Source organism: Barbus barbus, assembly GCF_936440315.1.
Source record: "Barbus barbus genome assembly, chromosome: 30".
NCBI lineage: Eukaryota > Metazoa > Chordata > Actinopteri > Cypriniformes > Cyprinidae > Barbus > Barbus barbus.
The window spans coordinates 17,148,292-17,176,031 of NC_136758.1; the positions used below are offsets into that span (position 1 = coordinate 17,148,292).

At 39.4% G+C, this 27,740-nt stretch overlaps 2 protein-coding genes across 2 annotated transcripts; one reads left to right on the forward strand and one right to left on the reverse strand.

The window, feature by feature from the left end:
- The first annotated feature begins 600 nt into the window (after positions 1 to 600).
- Positions 601 to 12,920, forward strand: LOC306849946 (rab3 GTPase-activating protein non-catalytic subunit-like). The gene is made up of 35 exons (XM_079385336.1): positions 601 to 926; positions 1,798 to 1,871; positions 2,071 to 2,185; positions 2,278 to 2,359; positions 2,603 to 2,650; positions 3,043 to 3,118; positions 3,273 to 3,374; positions 3,533 to 3,632; positions 3,749 to 3,847; positions 4,144 to 4,292; positions 4,408 to 4,487; positions 4,604 to 4,693; positions 4,822 to 4,961; positions 5,524 to 5,719; positions 5,803 to 5,946; positions 6,052 to 6,134; positions 6,282 to 6,346; positions 6,418 to 6,508; positions 6,627 to 6,748; positions 6,849 to 7,053; positions 7,804 to 7,901; positions 8,004 to 8,109; positions 8,196 to 8,356; positions 8,455 to 8,629; positions 9,087 to 9,227; positions 9,352 to 9,458; positions 9,689 to 9,755; positions 9,887 to 9,957; positions 10,045 to 10,080; positions 10,159 to 10,233; positions 10,406 to 10,621; positions 11,088 to 11,177; positions 11,403 to 11,603; positions 11,801 to 11,965; positions 12,043 to 12,920. The coding sequence occupies exons 1-35, from the start codon at positions 815 to 817 to the stop codon at positions 12,193 to 12,195; spliced, it is 4,035 nt and encodes a 1,344-aa protein (XP_079241462.1). The 5' UTR covers positions 601 to 814; the 3' UTR covers positions 12,196 to 12,920.
- LOC306849947 (isoleucine--tRNA ligase, mitochondrial-like) lies at positions 12,826 to 21,940 on the reverse strand. The gene is made up of 24 exons (XM_079385337.1): positions 21,805 to 21,940; positions 21,153 to 21,454; positions 20,803 to 20,925; positions 20,262 to 20,415; positions 19,968 to 20,116; positions 19,085 to 19,134; positions 18,858 to 18,967; positions 18,669 to 18,759; positions 18,468 to 18,583; positions 18,203 to 18,372; positions 18,023 to 18,113; positions 17,761 to 17,912; positions 17,508 to 17,668; positions 17,325 to 17,427; positions 17,092 to 17,185; positions 16,836 to 16,944; positions 16,653 to 16,755; positions 16,453 to 16,578; positions 16,041 to 16,172; positions 15,855 to 15,961; positions 15,624 to 15,769; positions 15,355 to 15,545; positions 14,695 to 14,839; positions 12,826 to 14,326 (listed from the first exon to the last, which is right to left on the reverse strand). The coding sequence occupies exons 2-24, from the start codon at positions 21,330 to 21,332 to the stop codon at positions 14,181 to 14,183; spliced, it is 2,949 nt and encodes a 982-aa protein (XP_079241463.1). The 5' UTR covers positions 21,333 to 21,454; positions 21,805 to 21,940; the 3' UTR covers positions 12,826 to 14,180.
- Positions 21,941 to 27,740: the final 5,800 nt, after the last annotated feature.

A 27,740-nucleotide genomic window follows, 5' to 3' on the forward strand; every position in this document is an offset into this window, starting at 1 on the left:
CTACCTTTTACAATTTTTTTTTTTTATTATTTCATTTTTTTAATGTCAGGTTCCACACCAATATACTGTGACAACAAGGTCCACATTGTTAAAGTATGTGTTGATAAAGAAAATAATAAAGTGTGACAACTAGCCCTTTAAGTATTTAATATCATATATTCTCTTAACCAAAGTACTCGTTCATTTTAAAGTGTCACCAACAGGTCATAACATTCATATATATGTGATGTTTGTTTTTGTATAAGTGCAATGCTGATTATTACAACAAAAAACACATAACTTCAAAATATATGTTATATATTTATATATAACTGTTATATATTTATATACATACCCTACAAATGCATTTTTTCTTGTCTAAAAGGTGCTCAAATAATCGGCATACCTGAACGAAAGAATCCGTTATCTTCACTTCTGAGGAAACTGCCTCATTCAGGAAAGAGTTTTGAACAAGTTTAAATAAAAACAGTTCTGTACACTGACACTATTATATTATATTATTATATTTATTATATTATAAGAACAGAAAATACACTTAATATAATTGAAATGTGCGTGTCCTCCAGGTCAGCAGGGGGCAACCGCGCAATTAGCGTGTCTATAGCGGATGTGTCTGTGTCATACCAAACTCGCAGCACAACAACAAACTGACGCCTCAGCTGGATTTTCTGACCCGCTCGGGGCCAAATAAACACTCGACACCCTCACAAACTTCACTGGCAGGCTCAAAAATACACTAAAAGGCGTTTCGCGCAGCGGACGGAGGGTTTATGTCGTAGAATCCGCAGGTTTTGGGTCCGGTTCCGCCCGAATCATGTCCTGCTGTCTGCTGGATTTCGGCCGGGTCCAGGAGCTCAGACAGGTGCGAGAGTTTCTGTTCCCCAAGCACAACAGCGCCGGACCCGAGGAAGAGAAAACACAAGCAGGTACAGCTGGAGTGTGTAATGATGGTTTAATGATGGTTCTCCTGCACTGCGGTTGTTCAGTGATTTCTGGGTGTCAGTTCGGGTGTGTGGGGTTCGGCTTGGATGATTGGTAGAGTTGGAAAGTGGTTTTTGATAGGTAAAAGCTGAATAACATAGCCATGACAGGCCAGAACTGACAGGCTGTGTGTTGGGTTTTGCTTTGCATACAATACGGAAACAGTATGTCCCCACAACGATAATAAAACGATAGTGATTAACTTAGTAAATAGAGTTTTAATTAAAATATATAAATGCAGAACGATCTGTGTGAAACTCAGGTTTAGAGTTAAAAGATACTGTTTTTATACTGAGCTAATAATAAGTAAATTGTATGTGTTGGTGAATTTTGAAAAAGGAAAAAAATGTGTTCAAAGTGAACTGTCTGACTGTGATGCAGAATAACTTATTCACTCCCTTCAGAGAGAAAGAGAGGGAGAAGGAGGGAGGAAGGGATGTGTATTTGCCCTTGATGAATGAGTCATCCTGCAGAAAGGTCCTGAAACACATGACTGTGTTAGAGACAGTGAATGAACGAAAGACAGGGAGAAAAGAAAAAGGAAAGGGTATATTGACAGTTTGTAAATGAGGTAAATCTTGCATTCATGATTTTGGCGTGTGATTGGCAGGTGATTTGTGTCAAAACACTTGACCATAGAGGCGTAAGAGAGAAATGAGCATGCAGGGGATGAAAAAGAGAGAAAGAAGATGAGACTGTGTATGATCTCTCACAGAGGTTGAAGGACACCAGATCGAGCTGACTGATTGTTTAATGTGAATAGATTCATCCTCGCTGACTACATTATTTACAGCACATCCTTTTCTCTTTCTCTAGAGAATGAGTTAACATGGGATGACTCAGACTGGGGCTCTTGGGAGAATCCTGATGGTAAAGAGGATGGAGCTCGGGTTTGTATTAAAAGATTTGTAAATTGTCATTATTTACTCATTCTAAACCTGTATGTTATTATTTTTCAAAGTTGAAATTTTGAAGAATGTACGTACCTCTCTTTTCCATACAAAGACAATTCATAATGAGCACAAAATAACATAAATCCACCATAAAAACACTTTTTTCCCCCCTGAATTCTGCATGTTTTTCTCCTAGGCTGAGGAGGAGGAGCAGCAGAGCACCCCCTGGCTACAGGACTGTGTGCTGTCTCTCTCGCCCTGCTCAGATCTGCTGGTCATCGCTCGAGAACACAAAGCCACATTTCTCTCTGGTACACACAACAGTGATTAATCTCTTCTTTACTGGTTATTCATTTGTAACTCGAATATGAATTGATTGATTGATTGATTGATTGATTGGCAGCTAAGTGGCGGACAGGCGAGAGTGGGCAGGAGGAAATGACCCTCGCTGTGACCTGGAGTGGAACGCTGAGCGCTGAGGAGGGGTGAGAGACAGAATAGGAGAGGGGAGGGTCAGGATTGGATGGTTTTATGAGAAATACCATGATGGGATTTAATCCCACAAAGAAGACAGAATCAGTTACAAGACAGAAACGAAGGACTGAGCAGTATAGGAGTTTGTAAACGTTTAATAAAAATATATTTTGAAAGTTGAAAGATAAGAGGCAAAAGAACATTGGGAACATTGTTTCGCTGGTTTTCATTTTTTTTGTCTGTTCTTTCCACAGGGAGTGTATCAGTAGTGTTATCTGTATTCCATTGGCCAGCCAGAAGAGGTAAGAACATTACATTCACATACGTGCTCCTGTATACAGTGACAGTAAAGACTTTTATTTTGTTACAAGAGATTTCTGTTCATCTAAGAAGCCTAAAAAATGTATCACGCTTTCCACAAAAATATTAAGCAGCACAACTGTTTTCAAAATTGAAAATACTAAGAAGTGTTCCTTGGGCACCAAATTTGCATATACGAATGATTTCTGAAGGATCATGTGACACTGAAAACAGTTGTTTAATTTCAATATTTCACAATATTACTATTTTTACTGTAATTTGGATCAATAAATGCAGACTTGGTGAGCGTAAGAGACTTCTTTCAAAAATAGTTTTAAAAATGTACCAACCTCAAAAGGTAATGTATGTGCTAATGATGTATTTATGTGTTTAGGAGTTCTACCGGTCGGCCTGATTGGACCTGTATTGTGGTTGGATTCAGCTCAGGATATGTCCGTTTCTACACAGAGGTACTGTGATGTTTTTTGACCTATACATTTACCAGCTCAGACTCTCTAAGGAATTGATATGTTTAATAAACAGCTATATGTCATATTTAATCAAAATCAGACCAGTATCAGCACAGCCACTGGTCTAATCCACCGTGTGTGTGTGTGTGTGTAGAGTGGTGTTCTTCTGTTGGCCCAGTTGTTGCATGAAGATCCTGTGCTGCGACTGAAGTGTCGCACCTATGAGATTCCACGTCACCCTGGAGTATCAGAACAGGTAGAGACACCTCTTATGCTGACTTGATGTGTTCAGTTCTGCACAAAGCATTTGTTAAGCAATTGTTAGCAAGGTTAAACATGACATCTTAAACAGTAGACATCTGCCTACTCTGATGATGTTCTGATTAGATGTTGAAATGTCTGTTTCTCTTTCAGCACGAGGAGCTCAGTATTCTGTACCCAGCAGCCCTTGTAACCATCGATGGCTTTAGTCTCTTCCAGTCATTACGTGCCTGTCGTAACCAGGTTGCCAGAGGTAGGAGAGAGAGACTTTGACCAGGTTGTCATGTGCCCAGTAGTCCCTTACCTATTTTGAATTCAGTCTGTTATGTTATTTGTTTTCACCCATTTTATTCACTGCATCGGTTTCAGCTGCAGCAGCAGGAAGTGATGTCATCCAGCCTCCACCATTGGCCTATAAGAAGTGGGGCCTGCAAGACATGGACACAATTACAGACCATTCCAGCATAGGTACAAGAGAGACTTCTTACAGTTTCATTTTTTATCCTGCAGAAATCATTCTAATATGCTGATTTTGTGCTCAATAATTTTTTTCTTATTATTATCAGTTTTAAAACTGTGGTGCTGCTTAATATGTTTGTGGAAAATGTGATACATTTTTTTTCAGGATTCTTTGATGAATAGACAGTAAAAACAACATTTATTTAAAATATATTTTTTTGTAGCATTATAAATGTTTTATCAGTTTAATCAGTTGAATTCATCATTGCTTAATAAAAGTGTGAGGTAATGTCTTTCTCTTTCAGGTATTACTACTCTGAGTGTGTTCGATCAGATGAAAAATGCATCTGTCCTTGGAGGATTTCATGCTTCGGTTAAAGGAAGCCCTCCTGCTATGAGTCAGTATATCACAGTGGGAGGTGGACCCTACACTGGGTTCTACTATGCTATAGAGGTACAAACACACACACAAACACATCTTGTTTCATCGGTCTGTTGTTGGTGTCTGTGACTTGTTTGTAGTTGTTCTTGTTGATTATGCCCATTTTTCCCTCTCTCTCCCATCTCAGGGTAGTTCTCAGCCTCTTCTCTCCCATGTGGCTCTGGCTGTGGCCAGCAAACTCACATCAGCTCTGTTCAGTGCTGCCAGGTCTGTGTGTCTGGGTTAACTCTTGGCTCTTATTAGCACTCATTAGCTGTCATGTTTAGTTTCACTCCATGTTTACTCATTCTACGCCTCGGCCTCTCTCTTTACTTCCTGCTTAGTGGTTGGTTGGGATGGAAGAGTAAAAATGAAGAGGAGTCGGTGCAGAAACAGAAGCCAAAAGTGGAGCCAGCCACATCCCTTCCTGTTAGGTAAATCTGTGTGGAGTCAAACTACCTGTTATCATGCACATCATTGCCTTTTAACTTCTTGTAATCATATACACACACAAAATTTAACTCGTTTAAGAGGACAATTTAATTTTTCTGCTTTTATTCAGATTTGGTCTTCCAGATTCTCGTCGACATGGGGAGTCTATCTGTCTCTCTCCATGTAACACTATGGCTGGAGTCACAGATGACTTTGGCAGAGTCACGCTGCTGGATGTGGCACGAGGCATCGCTATCAGGATGTGGAAGGGTGAGCAGTGAAGCGCTACTAATGTAGTCTGATTTGTAACTGATTTGTAATCTGTCATTTGTTAACAAACGCAAGCAAAGCATCACAGCTGTTACCTAAATCAGTATCATTACAGAAGGTTTGTCTACATGACCGTATTTAACACTTACAGTTATACATTTTTTGTCTTTTTAAATATTAAAACAGTATCACAGTTATTCACAGTATCACAAAAGTATCACAGTTATGTATTAAGTAGCACTATTTCCTTATAAGAAATGTTTCTTGAGAACCAAATCAGCATAATAGAATTATTTCTGAAAGCTCATGTGACGCTAAAGACTGATGTAATGGGTTCAGAATTTTTTTTTTTATTAAGATAGAAAATATTAATTTTACATTATAATAGTATTTCAATATTATTTAAATTTTACTGTATTTTTTTATCAAATAAATGCAGTCTTGCTGAGCATGATAGACTTCTTTCAAAAACATTATAAAATAAATTTTGCCCCCAAACTTTTGTGCAGTAGTGTATATAAACAATAATGTTTTTGGCAATATCTGTATTATGTGCATGCAGGCTATCGTGATGCTCAGCTCGGATGGGTGCAGGTGTCAGAGGCTCATAGGGAGAGAGATCTAGCCACATCTCCCTCTATGCCCCGCCGGCATGCCCAGTTTCTGGTGATTTACGCCCCACGTAGGGGTATTTTAGAGGTGTGGGGAACTCAGCATGGACCACGAGTAGGGGCTTTTACCGTAGGCAAACACTGCAGGTACATACTCGCACAACCTAAAAACAACACTCCTGATTGCTACCATCTGAAATTGCATATTCATTCACGTCTCTCTCTTTCAGGCTGTTGTATGCAGGTCACAGGTTAATGGGTGTGAACAGTGTAACCAGTCAGGGCTGGCAAATCCACACACAACAAGTGTGTCTGTTTGACCCGGTTAATGGAGCACTGAGAGCCGTCACCATACCATTCCACCTGGCACTCAGGTGCATGCTCATACATAAATATTCATGAACGTGTGTACATTAATATTCACGAACACACACACAATGCTGGTTAGTGCAAATGTGTCTGTTCTATGTGTTGGTTAGTGATAAGAAGAGCGAGCGCGCTAAAGACATGCACCTGCTAAGAAGACTCACCACTTTACTGAGGAGCCGGGAGGTGGAGCCAGGTCAGATCTACCTCATTAATATTCATGAGGTTCTATGCATATGCTTTGTTGTCATCCAAAACATTTTTAAAGAACCACTACCCAATGTTATATTTTAGTTCTATTACACATGTTTGAGTTGACCAACCTTCAACCTTTGATTGACAGCTCTACTTGAGAGTGAAGCACAAAATGTGTTATTGGACATTAAACATCCAGCTATTAAGAAACAGGTTAGTAAAACAGACATACACAAACATATATGTTAACAAATTGTTTAATAAAATATCTGATTGATTGACAGGCCCTGGAGTCACTTTTGTCCAGTAAGACTGCATCAGTGTCCTGTTTGGCCAATGTTACTCGTGCATTATTGGCTAGCCTGAAAGAACAAGGTAATACCCTCAGTCCTCACTGGGCGTTGTGTATTTTTTATATTTAAACATTTATATCAATGAATTATCAATCAATTGTATAATCAATTGATCTGTTTTTCGTGTGTGTTTGTATTAGATCCTGAAGCAGTTGACGAGTCATTGCTGCAGTTTTGTTCATCCCAGCTCAAGCTTCTCCAGCTCTATACAGACGTTCAATTACTGCACACACCAGATACATCACCCAATGAGCCAGTACATGTGCGTAATACAGACACTATCCTGTTGACCTAAACTAATGTATCATCTTCACACTAGGATTTGAACTAAAGGCCTTTGATTTGAACTACTTTCCATACAGCCGTCGTTTTCTGGCATTGAGGAGGATCTTGCTCGTGTTGACCCAGTCCTGCAGCGATACACAGAGATGAACTCTCGGCCCTGTGTCTCATTTGCTCAAGACTCAAGTGGGCCACTGCCAGTCCGAACATTTCTGTCTCTATTGGAGTGGGTGAATGGAGAGCTCAGAGTGATTAAACAGCCTGATACCGATTGGACCCAACTGGGTATTTATTTCATTGTGCACTATTGCTTCTTTTAAGTGTCATAAATGTTTACATTTTAAGTATTCATTTTAAGGATGCACAAAATATTGGTACCAACTTTTTTTAAAGGGATAGTTCACCCAAAAATGACAATTCTGTCATTAATTACTCACCCTCATGTCCTTCTAAACCTATAAGACCTTCGTTCATCTTCGGAACACAAATTAAGACATATTTGATCAAATCTGAGAGCTTTCTGACACTGCATAGATGGCAACGCAACTGACACGTTCAAGGCCCAGAAAGGTAGTAAGGACATTGCTAAAATATTCCATGTGACATCAGTGGTTCAACCATAATGTTAATGAATCTACAAGAATACTTTTTGTGTGCAAAAAAAACTAAAATAATGACTTCATTCAACAATTTCTTCTCTTCTGTCAGTCTTCGATGTGTGTTTACGAGAGTAGGTCGATGTATGCCTGTCTGCCCTACTTTTCTTTTTCTATAATCCATTACACTCAAATGTAAATCTTAAATAGAATCTTTAGCAAATCTCAAAATGAATTTTTAATGTTGTACGTTATGATGTTGTGCACTCATTTGTAGCAATTAAAATTTTGTCCTTAATGTTTTGTTTTTAATTTATTTAGTCAAAATAGTGTAAAATTTTCTGTATTATCAGTTATTGACAATAACGTGAACATAATTTGTATCTTTACACATTTTTGTACTGGTGCATCACAAATTTGATTTTTGTGTGCATTTCAGGTAGTTTCCTGTTCTGGGGTTGTCTGTCTGGTCAGAGTCCTTTACAAAGAGTGTGTGAGACTCTGCAGGAAAGTGGCATTAGCCCTCAGCAGCTACTGGTAAGTGATATAAAGAGAAAAAAAGGAAGAGGTTGGAGTGGTTAGAACAGAACATGAATTTTAAAAAAAAATGTAATTTCTGCTTTTATATGTCTCTGGCAGTCTTTGCTCTTGTCAGTTTGGCTGAACAAAGAGAAGGATGTGCTGAAGTGTCCAGATGCTGTCTCACACCTGCACACACTGCTGTCCACCCTCAGCTCCATGAAAGGTCTTTAACGTCATCTGTGAGAGAGATCAACCTGTATTTTTATCCAGTATATTAACATTTTAATTCTGTGTGCGTATGTGTGTCAGGAGCGGTGGATGAGTCATGGGACGGCCAGTGTGTCTCACCCTGGTGGCAGCAGGTGCGCACAGCTTGTGTTCAGTCTGAGAGCTCCGCCACCGCACTACTGGCTGCTATAGTCGCTCATTGTGTAGCCAAGAATGCCATCACCAGGCTGGCAGAGAGCAAGGTGTGTGTGTGTGTGTATGTGTGTTTCTGTATCTGTAGAGTTGGTGCAGTATGTGTAACGCTTTCTCTCTCTTTCTCTCTCTCTCTCTCTCTGTGCAGTTTCAGGAGGAGTGGGAATGTGTTTCTCTGGAGGTGGAGCAGTGGGTGGTGTGTATAAAGCAGTTGGAGGATGTTCTTGCTCTGCAGACGCTGCTCTGCCTGCCGTCTCCTCAGGGCTCTACAAGTGGCGCTGTCACACGCTGCTCAGTCAAAACGCTATTAGAGAGTGGCAGAGGTACATAAAACACATAAACTACTTTTCCAGAGTTTCGGGTCTGTTCCGAGGTTTGGAGTATTTTTTTTTTATATTTTTAATTAATACTTTTATTTAGCAAAGATGCATTAAATTGAACAGAAGTTAAAGAATGGCTGCTGAACATTCAGCTTTGCCATCACAGGAATAAATTGCATTTAGAAATATAGTAAAATAGAGAAAAGTTGTTTTGAATTGTAGTAATATTTCACAATATTACAGTTTTTTTCTGAAATTTATGATTAAATAAAGCAGCCTTGGAGAGCATAAGAGACTTCTTTTAAAAACATTTAAGAAATTTTGCCAACCCAAAACCTTTGAACAATTGTGTATACTGGAGCTGTCAGTAAAAATAAGATTTAAAATATCTGCTTTCATACAAGCTAAGATGAAATTTTATAGTTTGTAACATTTTCTTATTTTCATATTTTGTCTTTAGGTGGTGTTGCAGACTGTGTTTCGAAGTTGATCTTCAGACAGGGTGTGTCTCCAGATCACCTGAGGGATATCCTGCAACGGAGGGTAGAGAATGAGCCCACGCAACCGCCAGCACAGAAAGGCGGGAAGGAGAAACTGGAGGGTAACTGTGGAGATTCCTGATCATGTTGCTTAGATGTTAGATCATTTAAAATTGTTCCATGGTGGTTTCCTTTTATCTTTAGGCTATGTGTTTGACTGAAGCATCTGTGTGCGTGTTGTTTTAGAACTGCTGGAGTGTGTGTGTCAGCGGTTCCCAAATTCTCTGTCTTCTGATGTGCTGTTTGCTCACTGTAGCTGGGAAAACGTGGTCCAGTGGAACAAAGACCCAGAGGTAAAATCTTTATACAATCTTAAAGCTTTCTTAACAGAGTTGCTAACTGAGATAATACGGCAACCAAATGAGTTTTGTTTTTGTTCATTCGTTTTGTGAAAGAATTGCATTTAGTTATTTCTAAGTACTTGTTCGTAAGAGTATTAGAGGAACTGTAATTCCTTGCAATTTTCTCCTGAAGAAATATCAAGCAGTCACAGAGGACTTTTCATCTCTTCCTTTCTCTTCAGGTGGGGCAGTACTTAGAATGGTCAGTGGAGTTTTTGAAGATGATATCCAGTCCTCACATTCAGTTGGGTAAGAGATTTGGCATACATTGACTAGAAGAAAGCTGATTTTTGTGTTGGCAGAGGAATAAATATGAAGTTGCCACGAAGAATTCTGTGTGATGTCTCTCTCTCTCTCCTTCATCTATGCTCTTCTCTCAGGAGTCTCTGCTATGATGTGGCAGACCTTCATAGTCAAGCGGTTTTCGGCTGCTGCCTTCCTAATGGAAAAGGTTTGCATTTCTGTGTACTCCGGCTCTTCTTTTTTGTGTGCTGTGCTGTGTTTAAGATTTAATAATTGGCTGTGCATGTTTATATAGGTGGGAAAAGCGCCTAAAGACCGGCTGTGCAGACGGGTAAGAGAAGTCACAAAGCATAGATTAAATTCAGATCTGTTTCATTTAATTCAATAACGTATATGTGTGTGTTTTTAGGATGTAGGAATGGGAGACGCCGCTGTGAGGAGTTTCCTGGGCTCTTGTGTGCAGTTACTGCAGGCCCTGATGGAGGTCTCATCTTCCTCTTTTCTCCCTTCCTTTCCTTTTTTCTCTAGAGTAAGGACTGATTAAACTGAATGCATGGGCGGAAGCATGTCTGAAGTTACTGTGGATTTTACAGTGATGAACAATGCATGGGTTGAAATAAAAGCGAGACATATTGTAAACTTCTTTTCTCTCTCAGGCAGATTCAGCGGTGGAGGAAATGTCTGTTCCAGATGTGTGTGTGGAGGAAGTGTGGGGCAGTGCTGAGGGTCCAGTGTCAATAGTGGAGTTAGCTCTGGATCAGAGGTCTGTTCACTATCCACTCGTTCAGCATCACTGTGTGTTAGCATCACTGCTACACGCCACCATGACCTTCTCTCTGCGTCTGAAACCGCTCAGCCTGTTCGACAGCAAGGTAAAAGCACACAATCATGCGTTTATACAAGCACACCTTTCTAAAATTGGAATATTTAGAAACCTGCAAAGTGTACCGACCCAATTCTCCTCCTCCCTCTCACAATTTCAACTATATGTCTATATTAAATTATAAAAGTTTATCCATTTGCAATTTGAGTTTTTCAACTATTAACGTTTCCATGATATCAAAATTGACGATAATTTTTTTATGTGCCCTTATAGTCTAACCAAATGCATTAACTTCCCCTCCCCAAATTTGCAACATCACTTCCCTGATGACATGTGCAACCTGTCACTTGTACCTGTCACTATCACTTAAACAACAACGATCGGTTCAATTCCTGATGGACATAATCAAGTTCAACCCTACATTTTTTCACATTAAAGAAGCCATTTCACTCAAAATTCATGCAATTTCTGGTTTATGCCGACTTACTGTTGTTCTCTTTTTCTATCGCCTACAGGGTAAGAATGCATTTTTTAGAGATTTGTCATCCATTCAGTTGCTGCCCAGTGGAGACATGGACCCCAACCTGGTGGCTGTGAGACAAGAGGTGAGTCACAGCACCACTCTCAGCACTGGAGGCAGAACTGCAGCCATCAAGAACACCTCCGTGCAATATGGCTTTATTTTATACAAAAGATTTATTTTTATAGTCACATGCATCTTATACAGTGACAATAAAATCTAGACCAAAAGACTCTTAAATAACAGATCATAAGATGTTTATAGCTTGCCTCTGAACCAATGTTGATGTGTTGCTGTCTTGTGTGTGTAGTTTCTGATGAACGTGTTAACGGGCTGGGTGAAGGTTCTAGCTGAATCGGAGGAGAACGGTGTCAAACACAGCGGCGCTGAAGACATGTGGCCGTCTGTGTGTATGGAGCTCTCATCTCTACTGCAGGTTAATACTGACATCCTGCGCAGACACCTCGTCTGTGAGCTCTACAACCAGGGCCTGGACCTGCGGGCCGAGGAGGTAACACACACACACGCGCACACACACACTGATAAACCTCCTAAGCATATAAACGAGTGAAATATAGAGATTCTAATGAGTATACTTTTTGCTTTTTTATCCCTTCTTTTGGTTTTATTCTTTTTTGGTTTTATTATTTTTTGGTTTATTTCTTGTTTTTAACTTTCTCTTTGTACTTTTTTTTTATTATCTCTCAGGTGATGATGGAGGTGCAGGACAAGGATGTTTTGGGCTCTCAGCTGCTGGTGTTGATTGGTCAGAGACTCTCCTTCTCTCTGCTCCATTCCCAGTCACAGACCAAACCCAACATGGAGCTGTTGGCCCGTCTGCCGCCCACACTCTGCACCTGGCTGAAGGCTATGGTGAGATCACACAGACTGCACAGTTCTCAAAACTCTTATCATCTTACACTCATCCGTGTCATGGTTTGTGTTGCTAGGACCCCAGTGATCTGCGCTGTCCCTCAGTCCCTCTGTCTCAGAGCAGTCAACTGATCAACAAAGTCATCGAGATGCTCCCCGAAAACCATGCCCAGTACAGCCTTGCCCTCCACCTGCTGGAGGCCGTGGACTCTTTACACGAAGAGCCCTGATATAAAGAAATGCACAGGAGGAGAGAATGAGAATCATGTTTTTTTAAATATTCTAGACTTCAAAAGTTTCCCAGAATCCCCGAGACCTGGAAAACCACCCAGACAGCAGCCTAAATAAATGCAGCTTCGTCATCAGTAATCTGCTTAATTTAGCAGACCGGAGTTTCTTTTTCACAACTGTCACTAAAATAACATATCAAGAGCACTAGCACATCTAGAGCATGTGCTGTCGCACAATGCCTGTGCACACTGAACGTGTCACAAATAAAGGGCCTGGAGTCTCTAGTGTCTAGAGTATTATTAGGATAAAAACAATATTATTCATGTACAGTAGTTCTGTAATTAAAGAAGAATGGCGTTCTTTACAAGGAAGCTTTAAAATAATATTGTGCTGTAATCAGTATAATCAAAACATTACAGTATATTAACACCATGGGGGGTCTATTTTCTATTTCAAATTCTAGATGTTCTTGTTCATTTATTCTGCCAATTAAACATGTCTGCAATGTCTCAAATTGATGCTGTTTAGTAGCAAACAAGTAATAAAATGTCATCTGTTATTGTGTTATTTTAAATGTATAAGTTTAGGTGTGATTGCAAGGTGAGACAAAAGAAAGATTTCACTTCAGTAGAGCTGACCTTTTATGCAGTCCTGTACCAGCTGTGCCTGGCTGCTCATATAATGCAACGTTAACCGTATACCAAAAATAAAGACAATTTCAGAGAACTGTTGTGGAGCTCATTGTCCTCAAAATAAAAAAGGAGCATTAAACTTGAAACAGCATTAGAATATAATCTCAGCTTTCAAGTTGTTGCCGTGTTCTTTTCCTCATGATATCCAAACAATAAATGCTGTTTTGGCTTTAATGTGACACAGCATGTCACCCACTGCAACTCTACCGTGTACATTAGCATATTTAGGAGAAAAATGCAAACAGATTGAGAACCTCACTTATGTGTGCCATGCTATCTCTTCTCTTTACTACTAGTTATATCAGGAAATAAACATGAATGAACACATTGTGGTAGGCTATATAAGAAATGTTTTCATGTAATTATTTACCTCAGGAAAGCCATTCAAAGTCCACTATAGCTCATTAATCAGCAAGAAAAAACAACTGCAGAGATTAGCTCATTTACTTAACCTGTTATTAATTATGTTTGAGTAAATCAGTCATGAAGACATGTTAAGAAGACTATTATATAAATTTGGGATAGTGGGAATAAATGATTCCCGAATAAAAAGATTCACGTTGAAATTTACATTGTTTTTCCTGTATATACTGTGTTTATTGGTTTAGCAATAAAAGTGATGTCAAAGCATCAATTTACAGGTAAACTGAAACTAAAACTGACAAACTCTCCTCTCACCGAGCCTCATTTATGAAACAAGCAGAACGAACATGTAAATTTTGTGAACCCTTTGTTAGATAAACTGCCACCTTCAACAAAGTCGCAATTTAAGATTGATTACACAACAAAGACTTCTGCTTTGGCTTCATGAATGAGTCACACTGACATTACAGTACATCTTCAGGTCAAAATATGACAATAAAATACACCCCTTCATGACTTGAATATACATAAAAATAAGATAGACCTGTTCAACCAAACCTTTCACCCATTGCAAAAACAAGCACATATAGACGTATACATACACAAAGGCTCTTTTCAGTGTACTGAATCAGTTTGCTTAGCCTGCAGCAGAGAACTGCGCTGTTTTTGTCTGAATCTGGTTTTTGTGGACATTTTTTGCCTCAGTTGAGAATCTCCTGTTTGGTTTTTCCTTCCAAATTCCTATTCCTATTCATTTATAACAGTTCATCTCCCGTTTGACCCCTGAGAAACACGATCCCCCTCTCTCACATCTTCTGCCTGTTACAATAGCAGCTTCATACTGGTCCATGTTAGCCCTTGCAGTCTTTTTCACCAGAGGATGAGGAGGGCCAGGGGGTGGGCAGTAGTCATGGCAACAGTCAGGGTGATTACTTGGCGTTTTCCAGCACGGTTTGGCATCGTGGGCAGAGGCAGTCAGGCTCATCTGATGTGTATCGTCGACATCTCGGACAGCGTGAGAGAGAGGTGGGCATCGCAGCTACGCTGTATGAACTCTCCTCACGAATCACGCCCCCTACATAACACACAGATGAGCATAAGATACACTTCTGTCTTACTACCTGAACAAGTTACTTTAGTGTTACATTTTTTCCTTAATTCTTATTCTGTTTCTCAAGTAAACAAGTTTATCATTGGATGTTACCTATAAATGGTTCTCAATCTTTCTGACTAGAATTCCCACCAACAAAATATTAAAAGGCCCCTTCAATAAAAGTTATTCCTCCTGCATTCTGATGGAATTATGGCAATATATGGAAGTTTGAGAACCATTGATCTAAACTAACTGCAAATTTACTTTATGTTACTTGAACACAACAGCCTAGCCAGGACTTTTAATTAAAGGCCCACTAGATCATTTATATCCAAAGAAAAACATCTTACCTTCCAGGTTGATGAGGAAATTTCCTGTGCTTGTGATGGCATCCGATGGCAAATCCCGCGGGAGAGCGCTTGCCAAAGTCGTGCGTGAGGCCATCATGAGCTCTGTCAGCTGGGAGCCGGTTGAAGTGGGCTCCTCTTGAAGAGACTGACAGAGAGGGTGGAAAAAATAAATGTAAAATTGATGTAGTTGCAAGCAAATGAAGCACAAAATGATATGTATTTAAAGACCTGTTCACACCAATAAGAATGTTTGGTGTGAAAAATTGACAACTGACAAACATTTGCATGCCACCAATGTCACACAATTTATGTTTTATTTTTTATATATAACTGTTCTAATACATACAAGAGAACGAAATGTCATGCCTCACAGGTCCATAGTGCTACATATGGACAAACATATTATCCTATTAAAAAACTAAATATTTCTTCCTTTCTTCTCTGTAACAAATAGAAATAGAAACAGAAAATTGCATAGTGCTTTATGTACAGGGTTACCGGGATATTTTCTATAAGCACTACCTACCATCAGAGATTGAATTTGCATGTTTATCTTTCATTTTTTAAGCACTTGTCTGAACAGACATATCACAATCAGGCTCTATTTCTGTGGCCAACATTTGTGTTGGTGTGAACAGGCCTTAAAATTCGTTGATGTACCTCCATGATCTCAAAGAACAGGCCAGGCTCAATGGCAATGATGAGCTCATACTCAGCAGCATTACGTCCCGGAATAGATGACAGGAAGGAATCTCTGATAGCACACGTGCCTTCCACTGCTTCCTCCAGTCCTGGTCTCCGCCACACAGAACTGGTCTTAATCCAGCCACTACGAAACAACGTGTCCCCCTCTACAGACGAAAAGAGAGGTGAGAAGGGTTACAGTCTATCAACAAACAGCATTAGTTGTACAGAAACTGCGTATGTACCATCATGTCCAGGAGAGTGCAGGTACACCTCCTCAGCGAGATGAGGGAGCACAGGAGCGATAGAACGGCTCACTCCATCCAGAATCTCTTCTAGAACCGTCTGACATGACCTCCGACCAAGGGAGTCCTCAGGGTCACAATACAGCCTGAGAGAAAATGAGAGAGTGACTTTTTGCTAAAGAACAATAAAAAGGTTAAGGATTTTAGTTACAAAACTGAACGCGTGGTTACCGATCTTTAATGATGCTGAAATAGAAGTTGGATAAATCTCTAGTGATGAAGGATTGCAGCAGACGGATGACACGGCCGTTGTCAAACTCATTGTAAGCATCTGTTACCTATAGCACACACAAACACACGTGACGTGACCGACAGCAGAGTAGAGCTGGTTTATGTGTAGTCAACATTGAGACTCACCTTCATGCTGAACTCTCTGAGCACGTGCAGCATGTATTGATCTATGTAGTGCATTTGTTTAGGGTCCACGGTCTGAGAACGAGGATCAAAACCCTGGAGATTCCCCAAGAGAAACCTCAGCGTGTTCCTAAGCTAGAGAGAGAAGAGAAGTTTGAAGAGAGGACATTAGCACAAACATTTTGATCTATACTAAGGTTCAAAAGTTTGGGGTAGGTAAGAATTTTTGTGGGGATAAAATGTTTATCCAAATCATTTATTTAAAATAGACATCTTTTTTTGGATCTATTGCATCCTTACTAAATAAAAGTATTCAAAACAATTCTGTCTAACACCAAACTTTTGAAGGCTAGTGTAAAAATCTACTTTTGAATTAGCATTGAGTGGCAGCAAAGCATTAGTTTATAAGCCAGACCTTGTTGATGCTGTCTTTGGCAGCGTTCAGTGTGTTCGGTCCGATCTGAACCTCAGAAAACACATTGGACTCTGCAACCCACCATCTCAAAACATCAGCGCCATATGGAGGGGAGACAGACAAGTCCTGGGAGAGAGAAACTGATGAAACACTGACTGATTCATATCATTTGATTCTATAATTGTTTGAGCATATATTACCTTCCCTCCATTAATAACAACATCTGGGTCGATCACGTTGCCTATAGACTTAGACATTTTTTCTCCTTTCTCACTCACGGCAAATCCATGGACCACTAGAGCTCTGAAACACATACAGAAGGTCACCAATGTTTTTTGAAATGTATTTTCATTTGCATATACACATGCATTTGTATGACTCACTTGTAAGGGGCTTTATTCCGTACAGCTACACTGGTGAGGAGAGACGACTGAAACCAACCGCCGACCTGATCTTTCCCCTCCACGTATGAGTCTGCACGCGGGTCTGATTCTGAGAGAGAGAGAGACAGTAAGATTACACTACAACACAACAAAGCATATGAAAGGACCCCAGACAAGTAAACAACAAAATACTTTTGGAAATAGTAATGTAACACCAAATACATGTAAACAATTAAGCACCACTTTAACTACTCACCTGGTAGCACAGCGGCCCATGAGGCTCCGCTATCAAACCAGATATCCAGGACATCTTCACCCCGCACATAATCAGATACTGCACCTGCTTTACTCTGACAAACAATTCATAACACATACTGAATCTTTTTGAGCACAAATTAGAATGATTACTGAAGGATCATGTGACATAAGAGACTTCTTAAAAAAAAAAAATAGTTTAAAAAATTATTCCGGTAGTATATGAAAAAGTACCTTCTGAAGAACCTCTGGAGTCAGAAATGTCTCTGCTGGTTCCGTCCACCAGCTGTCACTCCCCTTCTCAGAGAAAACTTTAGCAATGTGTGTCACTGAATGTCTGCGAGAGAAACAGGGAATTAAACATAGTTGAAGAAGTTTTTAATGTGTTTGAGTGTCTATGACAGTGTAAGTATATACTTGTTTAAGAGTGGCTCTCCAGTCTCTTTATGGTAGAACACTGGGATGGGGACGCCCCAGCTCCTCTGCCGAGATATGCACCAATATGTTCTTCTGTCCAACATTGCCAACAAACTAGACCTCGCCGATTCAGGTATCACACGCACCTTCTGCAGGGCATCCTAGAAAAACACAGCCAGATATATATAGCTTATGTGACCCATGTATATGTTCTTAACAGGTTGCTATTCTATTCAGGAGGCCGTTGGCTCACCTTAGCTTTGTCTTTGAGGCTGGCTGTGTTAATAAACCATTGTTTACTGGCTCTGATCACGACTGGCTGTTTGGTCCTCCAGTCATACGGGTAACTGTGGACACAGTCCTCCTCCTTCACAATGGCACCCACTGCCTGCAGCATTGAGATTACTGCCCACACACACGCACAAAACATTAGTTATGATTACTAGAATACATATTGTTTAATTTCATATGGTCAAATCTAGTTCTATTTTTCTTGTAACAACATTTTCTCTCACCTGTGGCATTGCCTTCAGTCATCACATATTTCTTCTGCAGTTCAGGCCCAGCCAGTTCTGTAAACCTGCCCTCCTCATCCACTATGCACTCCTAAAGAAAGAAAGACTTAAATTAAAAATCAAGACAACAACCCAATATTTTTTTTATGTTTTTAGCATATACAGATATGAGTGACGTACTACTGGGAGATTAAAGTGCGTAGCAACACCGTAGTCCTCCATGCCATGGGCAGGAGCTGTGTGGACCAATCCCGTTCCCTTAGTCATGGTCACATGATTAGCCGGCAACAAAGGCACTTGTTTTGCAGGAATTGTGGGATGCTGACAGACTCCACCTTCGAGGTCTGACCCTGGAGATGAGTGAAAGAGAAACAGAGAGATGCTTAGGCCAGTTTAAAAGGCATCATATGAAGTGATTCAGCCCAAAAACAAACTCTGGATCTACCTGTGAATGTGGCCAAACTTTCCAGATTTGTCTTCAGCATAGAAGCGAGGCTGTTGATGCGCTCTGAGGCCACTAGGAGGAGCTGCTCATTGTCAGCTCGCTTCACTACAGAGTACCTGAAGAAGAGGAAAAACATGTGATCAAATCCATCAAATCATATAATGTGTATTCCACTCACAAATGCATAGGTGTGTGACTTACTGTACTTTGGGCATGTAACAAACCGCTTGATTGGCTGGAATAGTCCATGGCTGAGTCGTCCAAATCAGAGCAGACACATTAACCCAACTTTCTAAAGCACAGACAAAGATATTGGCATAAGAAACAGCTAAATATTTATGTGGCCTGTTTAAAGAGTGTGTGGCACCGGGACAGACGGCATACACACACCTGCTTTCGCAGCGAGTTTGGCTGGCAGGGTGAGCAGGGGGAAAGTGATGTACAGAGCACGGCTCACATGCTCTGGATTATACTCCAGCTCAGCTTCTGCAAGCGCCGTCCTTCACAGAGACAGAGAATATAGTAGAAATCTGTACAACATCTAAATTCAAAGTGTCATGTCTATTATGCTTTATTAAAGGCTTTATGTGAGACTGCAAACACTGAGCTTCTCTCACCTGGATGATGGTGACCAGAAAACAGGCTTATAGTCCTGATAAATTAAACCCTGTACAAAAAGATATAAAAAGCGTGGTAAAGTGAGAAACTTTCAACGATATGAGGGTGTGTACACTAGTATTTTAAAGTCTAGGATCAGCAATTTTTGGTAACACTTTAGTATAGGGACCAACTCTCACTATTAACTAAATGCTCATTAGCATGCCTGTTATTAACATATTGGCTGTTTATTAGTACTTATAAAGCACATATTCTGCATGACCATATTCTACAACCCTAATCCTACGCAATACCTAAACTTAACAACTACTTTACTAACTATTAATAAGCAGTAAATTAGGAGTTTATTGGAGGCAAATGTCATAGTTAATGGTTTGTTAATAGCAAGAATTGGACCTTAAAATAAAGTGTCCCAATTTTTTTAAGACATTAATTCTTTTTTTAAATCAAATAATTAATCAAAAGTCACAATAAAGGCATCTGTAATGTTAGAAAATATTTATATTTCAAACAGAAATATCTGAATTTATTCAAAGAATACTGACAAAAAGTATCACAGCTTTGACAAAAACAAAGTAACAACGGTTTCCAACAAAAACTGTATTATAATGATTTCTGAAGGATTATATGACACTAAACACTGGCATAATGGAGTATATTCAAATATTTAAAAATAAAAAAAATTAGCATTTTATATTGTTATAATATTTCACAACAATACTTTCTGTATTTTTAATCAAATAAATTTGATTACATTTATTTTCTCTAAACCTTTATAGTAGAGTAAACAGTAGTGTGTATCATTGCAGAATATTAATGTAATCGGCAAACTACTGAAATCAAACATGTCAAGCTGTGTTGTACAGGAAAAACTTCTCCTACCTTGTTATGCATCTCTTGGAAGACTTTCAGTTGGGCCGCTTCATATTTCCCATCAAAGGTGTAATAACAATTCTCCCAATCTGCCATCACACCCCAGCGCCGGAATGCAGCACGCTGCCGAGATATGGCCCTCTCTGCAAACTCCCGCGCTGAACAGAGAGAGACACAAGGCAGTTTTTGATTCACCAGAAGGAACATAGCAACATTACTTAACTGACAGATTATTTCAAGCTTCTAAGATCTAACTGATTTCACTTATTTGACCAGAGCATTCATTATATATGAGCTCCTGACCTTTCTGTCTGATTTGTAGAGGAGTTAGCTCATTGGTTCCCAGGTCTCCAAGTGCTTTGAGCTCAATGGGCACCCCATGACAGTCCCAACCGGGCACATAGTGCACCTGTCTGCCTCTCAGCACCTCGAAACGGTTCCGGATGTCTTTGAGGATCTACAGGAGAGATCAAATGAAGAAACTGATTGCAGATTATTTGGAGTTCATGTGAGTATATTTCCATTCCTGTAGGTTCAGGTATATAACTATATGATAAGATGTCTTTAGCAAAAATAAAGGATGTGGATCCAGGAACATCTATTTGTGCCAAGGCTGTTTTCCAAGGTATATAATAAAAATAGCTAAATAATTTTCTAATAATAACTGTGCTTGGAAGCTGCAAAGATATTGTACAATGTGTACTACACATAAGTAGATCAAGGGATTCAAAAATTTTCAGAGTGGCCCTGAACCTCCCAAACAAGTTCAGCTTTTGCACCTTGGTATTTCTAAATCCTTGCATATGGCCATGACTTGTGTGCAATGCATATAATCTGAATTTACCTTATTGAGAGCGTGCCCAACATGCGGGTCCCCATTGGCATATGGTGGTCCATCATGAAGGCAGTACTCCTTTTTAGCTTTTTTCTCTCTCTGCCATGTGTACAGCTGGTCAAAACCACATTTCTGTAGAACAACACAGAAAGGTTCAAACTCCAACAAAAGACAACCTCATCCGTGATCTCAAGTGTGGCTTTTATAAAAGTACGTTACCACAAATACTGTCATCTTAGTCATTCATTATGATTAATGAAGTAACGTTAACAGGCCAGAACCACTTAGATCAGATCCTTCAGTTTTAACAGCATCAGTAACGACAGCTTTTGTATCTGATCTGGATTTGTCACTTGTACCTGCTGGATCTGGATCTCTCGCTCCAGTAGGTTCGGCCCGTTCACTCTCATGGGGAAGTCAGTGCGGGGCAGCAGCACAGTGTCCCGGTACCGGCCCGCTGCGTCTCCGGTGCACAGACAGCGCAGTCCCCATCGAGCCACGCCGCCGAAACCTACCGCCGAACGCCGAACCAGCAGCATGAGGGACTCTGACAGACGAGTTTGCGACCAGGCTGAGAGTTTGTTGTGGGATGTGACCTCCTCCTCTGCATGGGCGGCACTCTGTCTCCCAGAACCATAGAAGCAACGCACATCTACGGGAACTGAGAAGAAACAAACTCTCCACTTAAACGAAAACGCCTTTTTCATGATGTGAATAACGATATGAAACGCAAGAGGACGCTGCGGGGTCACTAATGAGGACTTCGAAGGCAGAGTTAGACAAAATATTTTTTAAAATCTTTAAATCTTAAAATGCTTGGTTTTATGATCACAGCGTTTAGTTTTAATTGTGGGGACTAAACATGTAATGTAATGCAAAGATGTACAGATAAACGTTCCCCAAAAGTTCCCCTGTTGTATCATATACAAATACGTTTCTTCAGTCCTATAAGTGCTCATATTGAAAATATACATTTTTAAAAAATTATTTAAAAAGGTGGGTTTTCAGTACCTCGTCGATGTACTCAACGGAAAGCGGTTATGGTTGCTATGGTTAAGACTAACTTTAGCATATAACTTAATATCTTATTTCACTATGTTATAGCAAGAGAACCTGTAATAAAACATTACCCTCATACCTCCTCTGTGGGTGGGCCGGTGTTTTTGACGTCACTTTGGTATTAAAAGGCCCACGACTGCCCCATCATTGAGCACTGACACTTGGACCAGCAGGAAGAAGACAACACAGGCATAAAAATGAATAAAATTTGGATTCTGTGTTTTGCAGTGCTGATCATCTCCATACCATTTTCAACTCAGGTAGGCACTATGATTTTTTCATTTATAGTCTTAGGTTTATAGAAAATGATAGAAGGGGTTTGTGCACTTAAATGTTGTATTCACATTTTACAAGTATAATTAATATGGTAGCAAAGAGCATCTATATATAGATCCAGTGCTAAGAAATCACACTCTTAACACGGACACAGTCAAATGTGAGCACTTTTTCTGACTTTTCTCTTTGCCTTCTTGTTTGGTGTAGGGTAGCGATGTTCCGAAATCCAGTGGCTCAACATCCACTAGTACCTCCACAAATTCCAGCGCTATAGGATTGGGTCCTGTGCCCACCACACTGTACCTGCTGATCCCTGCGGCCACCCTGGGCTTCATCCACAGTAGATCCTAAACTGATGGATGGAGAGCGTTCGCCATAGATGACCAAATGGACAGCCATTCACCCAAAGAGCAAACTTTTCCACAAATCTTGAAGTCAGAAGACGCCACAGCTCACAATTTTTGTAATGGATTTTAAGTAATGAAAATGAATAAAGTTTGGAGATTTGTCTGGTTACACCTGTTTTAGGGAACTTGAAAGACACCTGCATCTGTTGTGCTCCAAAGTCACTGTTTTAGATAGAGCTCACCTACTCAATGGCAAATTCTCTTGGTAAAGTTTGATTCTCCTATGCTCAGTATATGTTTGAGATTAAGCAAGTTAAGAAACTGCATTACTTAAATCAGTAATCACTGTACATTTAAATTTGAGCACAAATTCCATTTCTGTAATGTGTACTACAAATTTTAAATTTGACAATAAATGTGATCTGTGTACTACATCTCACAAATAAAATGGATGATTTTATACGTTTGTGTGTCATTTTTTCATTCAAATCAGCATTAGGGAAGGGAAGTGGTGTGTGGCCAAGTATGGTGACCCATACTCGGAAATTGTGCTCTGCATTTAACCCACCCGGAGCAGTGGGCAGCCATTGCTGCGACGCCCAGGGAGCAGTTGGGGGTTCGGTGCCTTGCTCAAGGGTCTCACCTCAGTTGTGGTATTGGGGTGGATAGAGTTGGTTATTCACTCCCCCATCTACAATCCCTGGCGGACCCGAGACTTGAACCTACAACCTTCGGGTTACAAGTCCAACTCTATCCATTAGGCCATGACTGCCCCAACATCAACATAATGAAAACATTAATGTTTTCTCCTAAGATATATAATCAGAGTTTTGTAATAGTTTTTCCCCATGAGTACAGCCAACAACAAACCGAACAAAGCAACACAAAAGAGAGTTTTATAATAGTTTTAGTAAGGTAATAGCATGTAGAGTAGAAAATATAGGTATCCTAGATTGAAATTTATTGAGAATTTAGTGTATTTGACATTTTAAAAACAGCTTTAAGAAATGAAGGCACTGTACTGATAGAGGATGTGATGCTCCTCTTAAACCACTGAGTAGGCGTTTAAACGCGTCACACATCGGTCACTGAGAGAATAAAACTCCTCTCCTGTCCCGTATAACTAAGCACAGACTCTCTGCCCCACAGAAAACATCTCTGGAAGAAGAAGAAGAAGAAAGCATAATCATGAATAAAATACTGGCATTGTGCATTGGGTTACTGGTTATAACCTTACCTTTTTCATCTCAGGAGGTAGGCACTGTGATTTCTTTCACTCTTGCGTTACAAATTTTTTTTTTTTTTTTTTTAGAATTTCCTTTCTAATTTATTCTTTGATCATTTTGTTAATTATCATTTAAAAAATTAATATTTAATTAATTATTAATTATTAGTTGCGTATGCATGCAAAATGATGATTATACAAGAAAGGTGTGTCATCAGTTCTCTTTATACCATGTAGATGCAGAAGCACGGGTGGATTTTATCTTCTCTACTTAACATGATAGAGTCTAAGTTCATTATAATATAATTATAATTATAATATGTAAATATATATATTTTAAAATACCAATATCAACAAAGTGCATTTTAAAGCAGCTTCTCAAAATAAACTTTAAATTGACATAGACTGTTTTTTTTAAAGCAGTTAACCTAAAGTGGGCGTTGTGTGGTAACATCAAAATTAACTGGGTCTAATTAAATACTAGATAGATAGATAGATAGATAGATAGATAGATAGATAGATAGATAGATAGATAGATAGATAGATAGATAGATAGATAGATAGATAGATAGATAGATAGATAGATAGATAGATAGATAGATAGATAGATAGATAGATAGATAGATAGATAGATAGATAGATAGATAGATAGATAGATAGATAGATAGATAGATAGATAGATAGGGCTGTATCAGCCTGACTAAACTTGGTTACAGCAGAAAACATCATTTGTAACAGCCTGATCAGGCAGAAATTAATCTTTAAGGCAGCCTAGCAACTGTACTTTTCTTCTTTTAAAAGTGCACATAATACAGTAATATAAAATAATCTGCATATTTATTCTCACTTTTTTTTCATTTTGGTTTAGGAAAAACCTTCAGCGAAACCAGATACCAGCACTGAACCTGATGATAAGTCTCAGTCCAGTGCTGCAGGAATGGGTCCGCTGCCCACCACGCTGTGCCTTCTGATCCCAGCAGCCCTGGGTTTCATCCACAGTAGATCCTAAACTGGCTGGAGAATGTTTAGATGACCAAGAGGAGCAAAGATAGCTAGCCAGTCACATGAAGAACAAACTTTTCCAAAATTCTTGAAGATAGAAGACACAACAAGAACAACTCAACAAGAAGATGCCACAACAACTCGTTTTTTTTTTAAATAAGAAGGAAAATTTCCATTGTATGCTGTACCGAGGGTCCTCCAAACCCCATGAAACCACACCATCAAACTCTGTCGTGTTTTAGCCCTGCTTTAAATTAGACTCATCAGTCGCAACATCTTGTGAAAGACTACGAATCTGATCACTGTAATCCACCTTCTCCAAAATATTTTTGTACTAACTGTGATGAACTAGTAATGATTAATAATGTGTCTATATGCACAATTAAAGTGGATGATTGTATATGATTGTGTGGCTTTTTATCCAAATTCAAATTAACGTTTTATTTTTAAACATGTTACAATCAGACTTTAATTTATGCGTTTAGATTGTAATATTACACAAGATTGACATTTTATAATTAATCTTACATTGTCAATACAATTAGTGTGATCTTGGCTTGAAACAATCTGTTTGGGGCACCTGTGTTTACACTGTAAAAAATAAATAGTTGAGAAAACGTAAAAAAATAAAGGCAACTTGCAGTAAGACTTTTAAGTTCTCTCAACAATCGTATTTTGGTTCTTCTCAGTAAAAATACTTTGTTTAGCCAATGTAAATTTGTTTGTTCATGCAATGCTGATTGGTCTAATTTTGCTAATAAAAAAATAAATAAAAAAAAGTCTTGTTACAGAAACAATTAATGTCATTGAGAATTTGTTTTTCTGTTTTCTGGAAGAAAAGAGAATATTTAAAAAGTCACCTCTTTATCGATTTTGTTTATTTATGAATGACAAACCTAAATGGATAACTTTTGTAGATAATATTGAATATGTAGATAATATTGTCTTTGCTTGTATAACAAATTACCAGGCTAAGATATCCAGGAAACGGATATACAGTGGGGCAAATAAGTATTTGAGTTCGCTGCCGATTTTTCAAGTTCTCTCGCTTACAGAGAATGGAGAGATCTGTAATTTTCATTGTAGGTACACCTCAACTGTACTCAAAAAAAAAAAAAAAAACCCACAAAAACACATTGTATGATTTTTTTTATTAATTTCCATTTTATTGCATGAAATAAGTATTTGATACAATAGAAAAATAGAACTTAATATTTGGTACAGAAACCTGTGTTTACAATTACAGAGGTCAGACGTTTCCTGTAGTTCTTGACCAGGTTTGCACACACTGCAGCAGGGATTTTGGCCCACTCCTCCATACAGGTCTTCTCCAGATCTTTCAGGTTTTGGGGCTGTAGCTGGGCAACACGGAGTTTCAGCTCACTCCATTTTCTATTTGGTTCAGGTCTGGAGACTGGCTAGGCCACTCCAGGACATTGAAATGCTTCTTACGGAGCCACTCCTTAGTTGCCCTTGCTGTGTGTTTGGGGTCATTGTCATGCTGGAAGACCCAGCCACGACCAATCTTCAATGCTCTTGCTGAGGGAAGGAGGTTGTTGCCCAAAATCTCACGATACATGGCCCCATCCATCCTCTCCTCAATACGGTGCAGTCGTCCTGTCCCCTTTGCAGAAAAGCACCCCCAAAGCATGATGTTTCCATCCCCATGCTTCACAATTGGGATGGTATTCTTGGGATTGTACTCATCCTCCTTCCTCCAAACACGGCAAGTGGAGTTTATACCAAAAAGTTCTATTTTGGTCTCATCTGACCACATGACCTTCTCCCATGCCTCATCTGGATCATCCAGACGGTCTTTGGCAAACTTCAGTCGGGCCTGGACATGTGCTGGCTTGAGCAGGGGGACCTTGTGCGCGCTGCAGGATTTTAATCCATGACGGTGTAGTGTTTTACTAATGGTAACCGTTGAGACTGTGGTCCCAGCTCGCTTCAGGTCATTGACCAGGTCCTCCCGTGTAGTTCTAGGCTGATCTCTCACCTTTCTCAGGATCATTGATACTCCACGAGGCGAGATCTTGCATGGAGCCCCAGTCCGAGGGAGATTGACAGTCATCTTGAATTTCTTCCATTTTATAATAATTGCACCAACAGTTGTTGCCTTCTCACCAAGCTGTTTGCCTATTGTCCTGTAGCCCATCCCAGCCTTGTACAGGTCTACAATTTTGTCCCTAGACAGCTCTTTGGTCTTGCCCATAGTGGAGAGGTTGGAGTCTGATTGATTGAGTGTGTGAACAGGTGTCTTTTATACAGGTAACACGTTCAAACAGGTGCAATTAATAGAGGTAATGAGTGGAGGATAGGAGGGCTTCTTAAAGACAAACTAACAGGTCTGTGAGAGCCAGAATTCTTGCTGGTTGGTAGGTGATCAAATACTTATTTCATGCAATAAAATGGAAGTGAATTATTTAAAAATCATACAATGTGATTTTCTGGATTTTTTTTTTATATTCTGTCTCTCACAGTTGAGGTATACCTACAATGGAAATTACAGATCACTCCATTCTTTGTAAATGGGAAAACTTGAAAAATCGGCAGTGTATCAAATACTTATTTGCCCCACTGTAAGTGGCTGAACTTTCTCTAGGCCTCAAAACTAGACACACAAACCTGGCAATCAACAAATGTTAAAAATATGAGCTCTTTACATCACAGTACAACAAATAACTAACAATAATGACAAAACAACAACAAAAAAAGTTTATGGCCCGGTTTCACAGACAAGGCTTAGACTAAGCCAGGATTAGGTTATTGTTCAATTAGGACCTTCAAGTAAGGTTTTATAAACTTGCCTTAGAAAAAACATTACTGGTGTGCATCTAAAGACAAAACAAAGGCACTGATTGTTTCAAGTTTCTTTCAGCTGAAACAGCTCCAATTTGCATTTTAGTCTAGGTGTGGGCTTAAGCCTTGTTTGTGAAACCGGGGGTAAATTATGTCAATTAAACCTATAACAGTAACTGTATAATTTATTCATGCTGCAATGCATGCTGGGAACTCTCAAAGCCTTAAAATTTCAA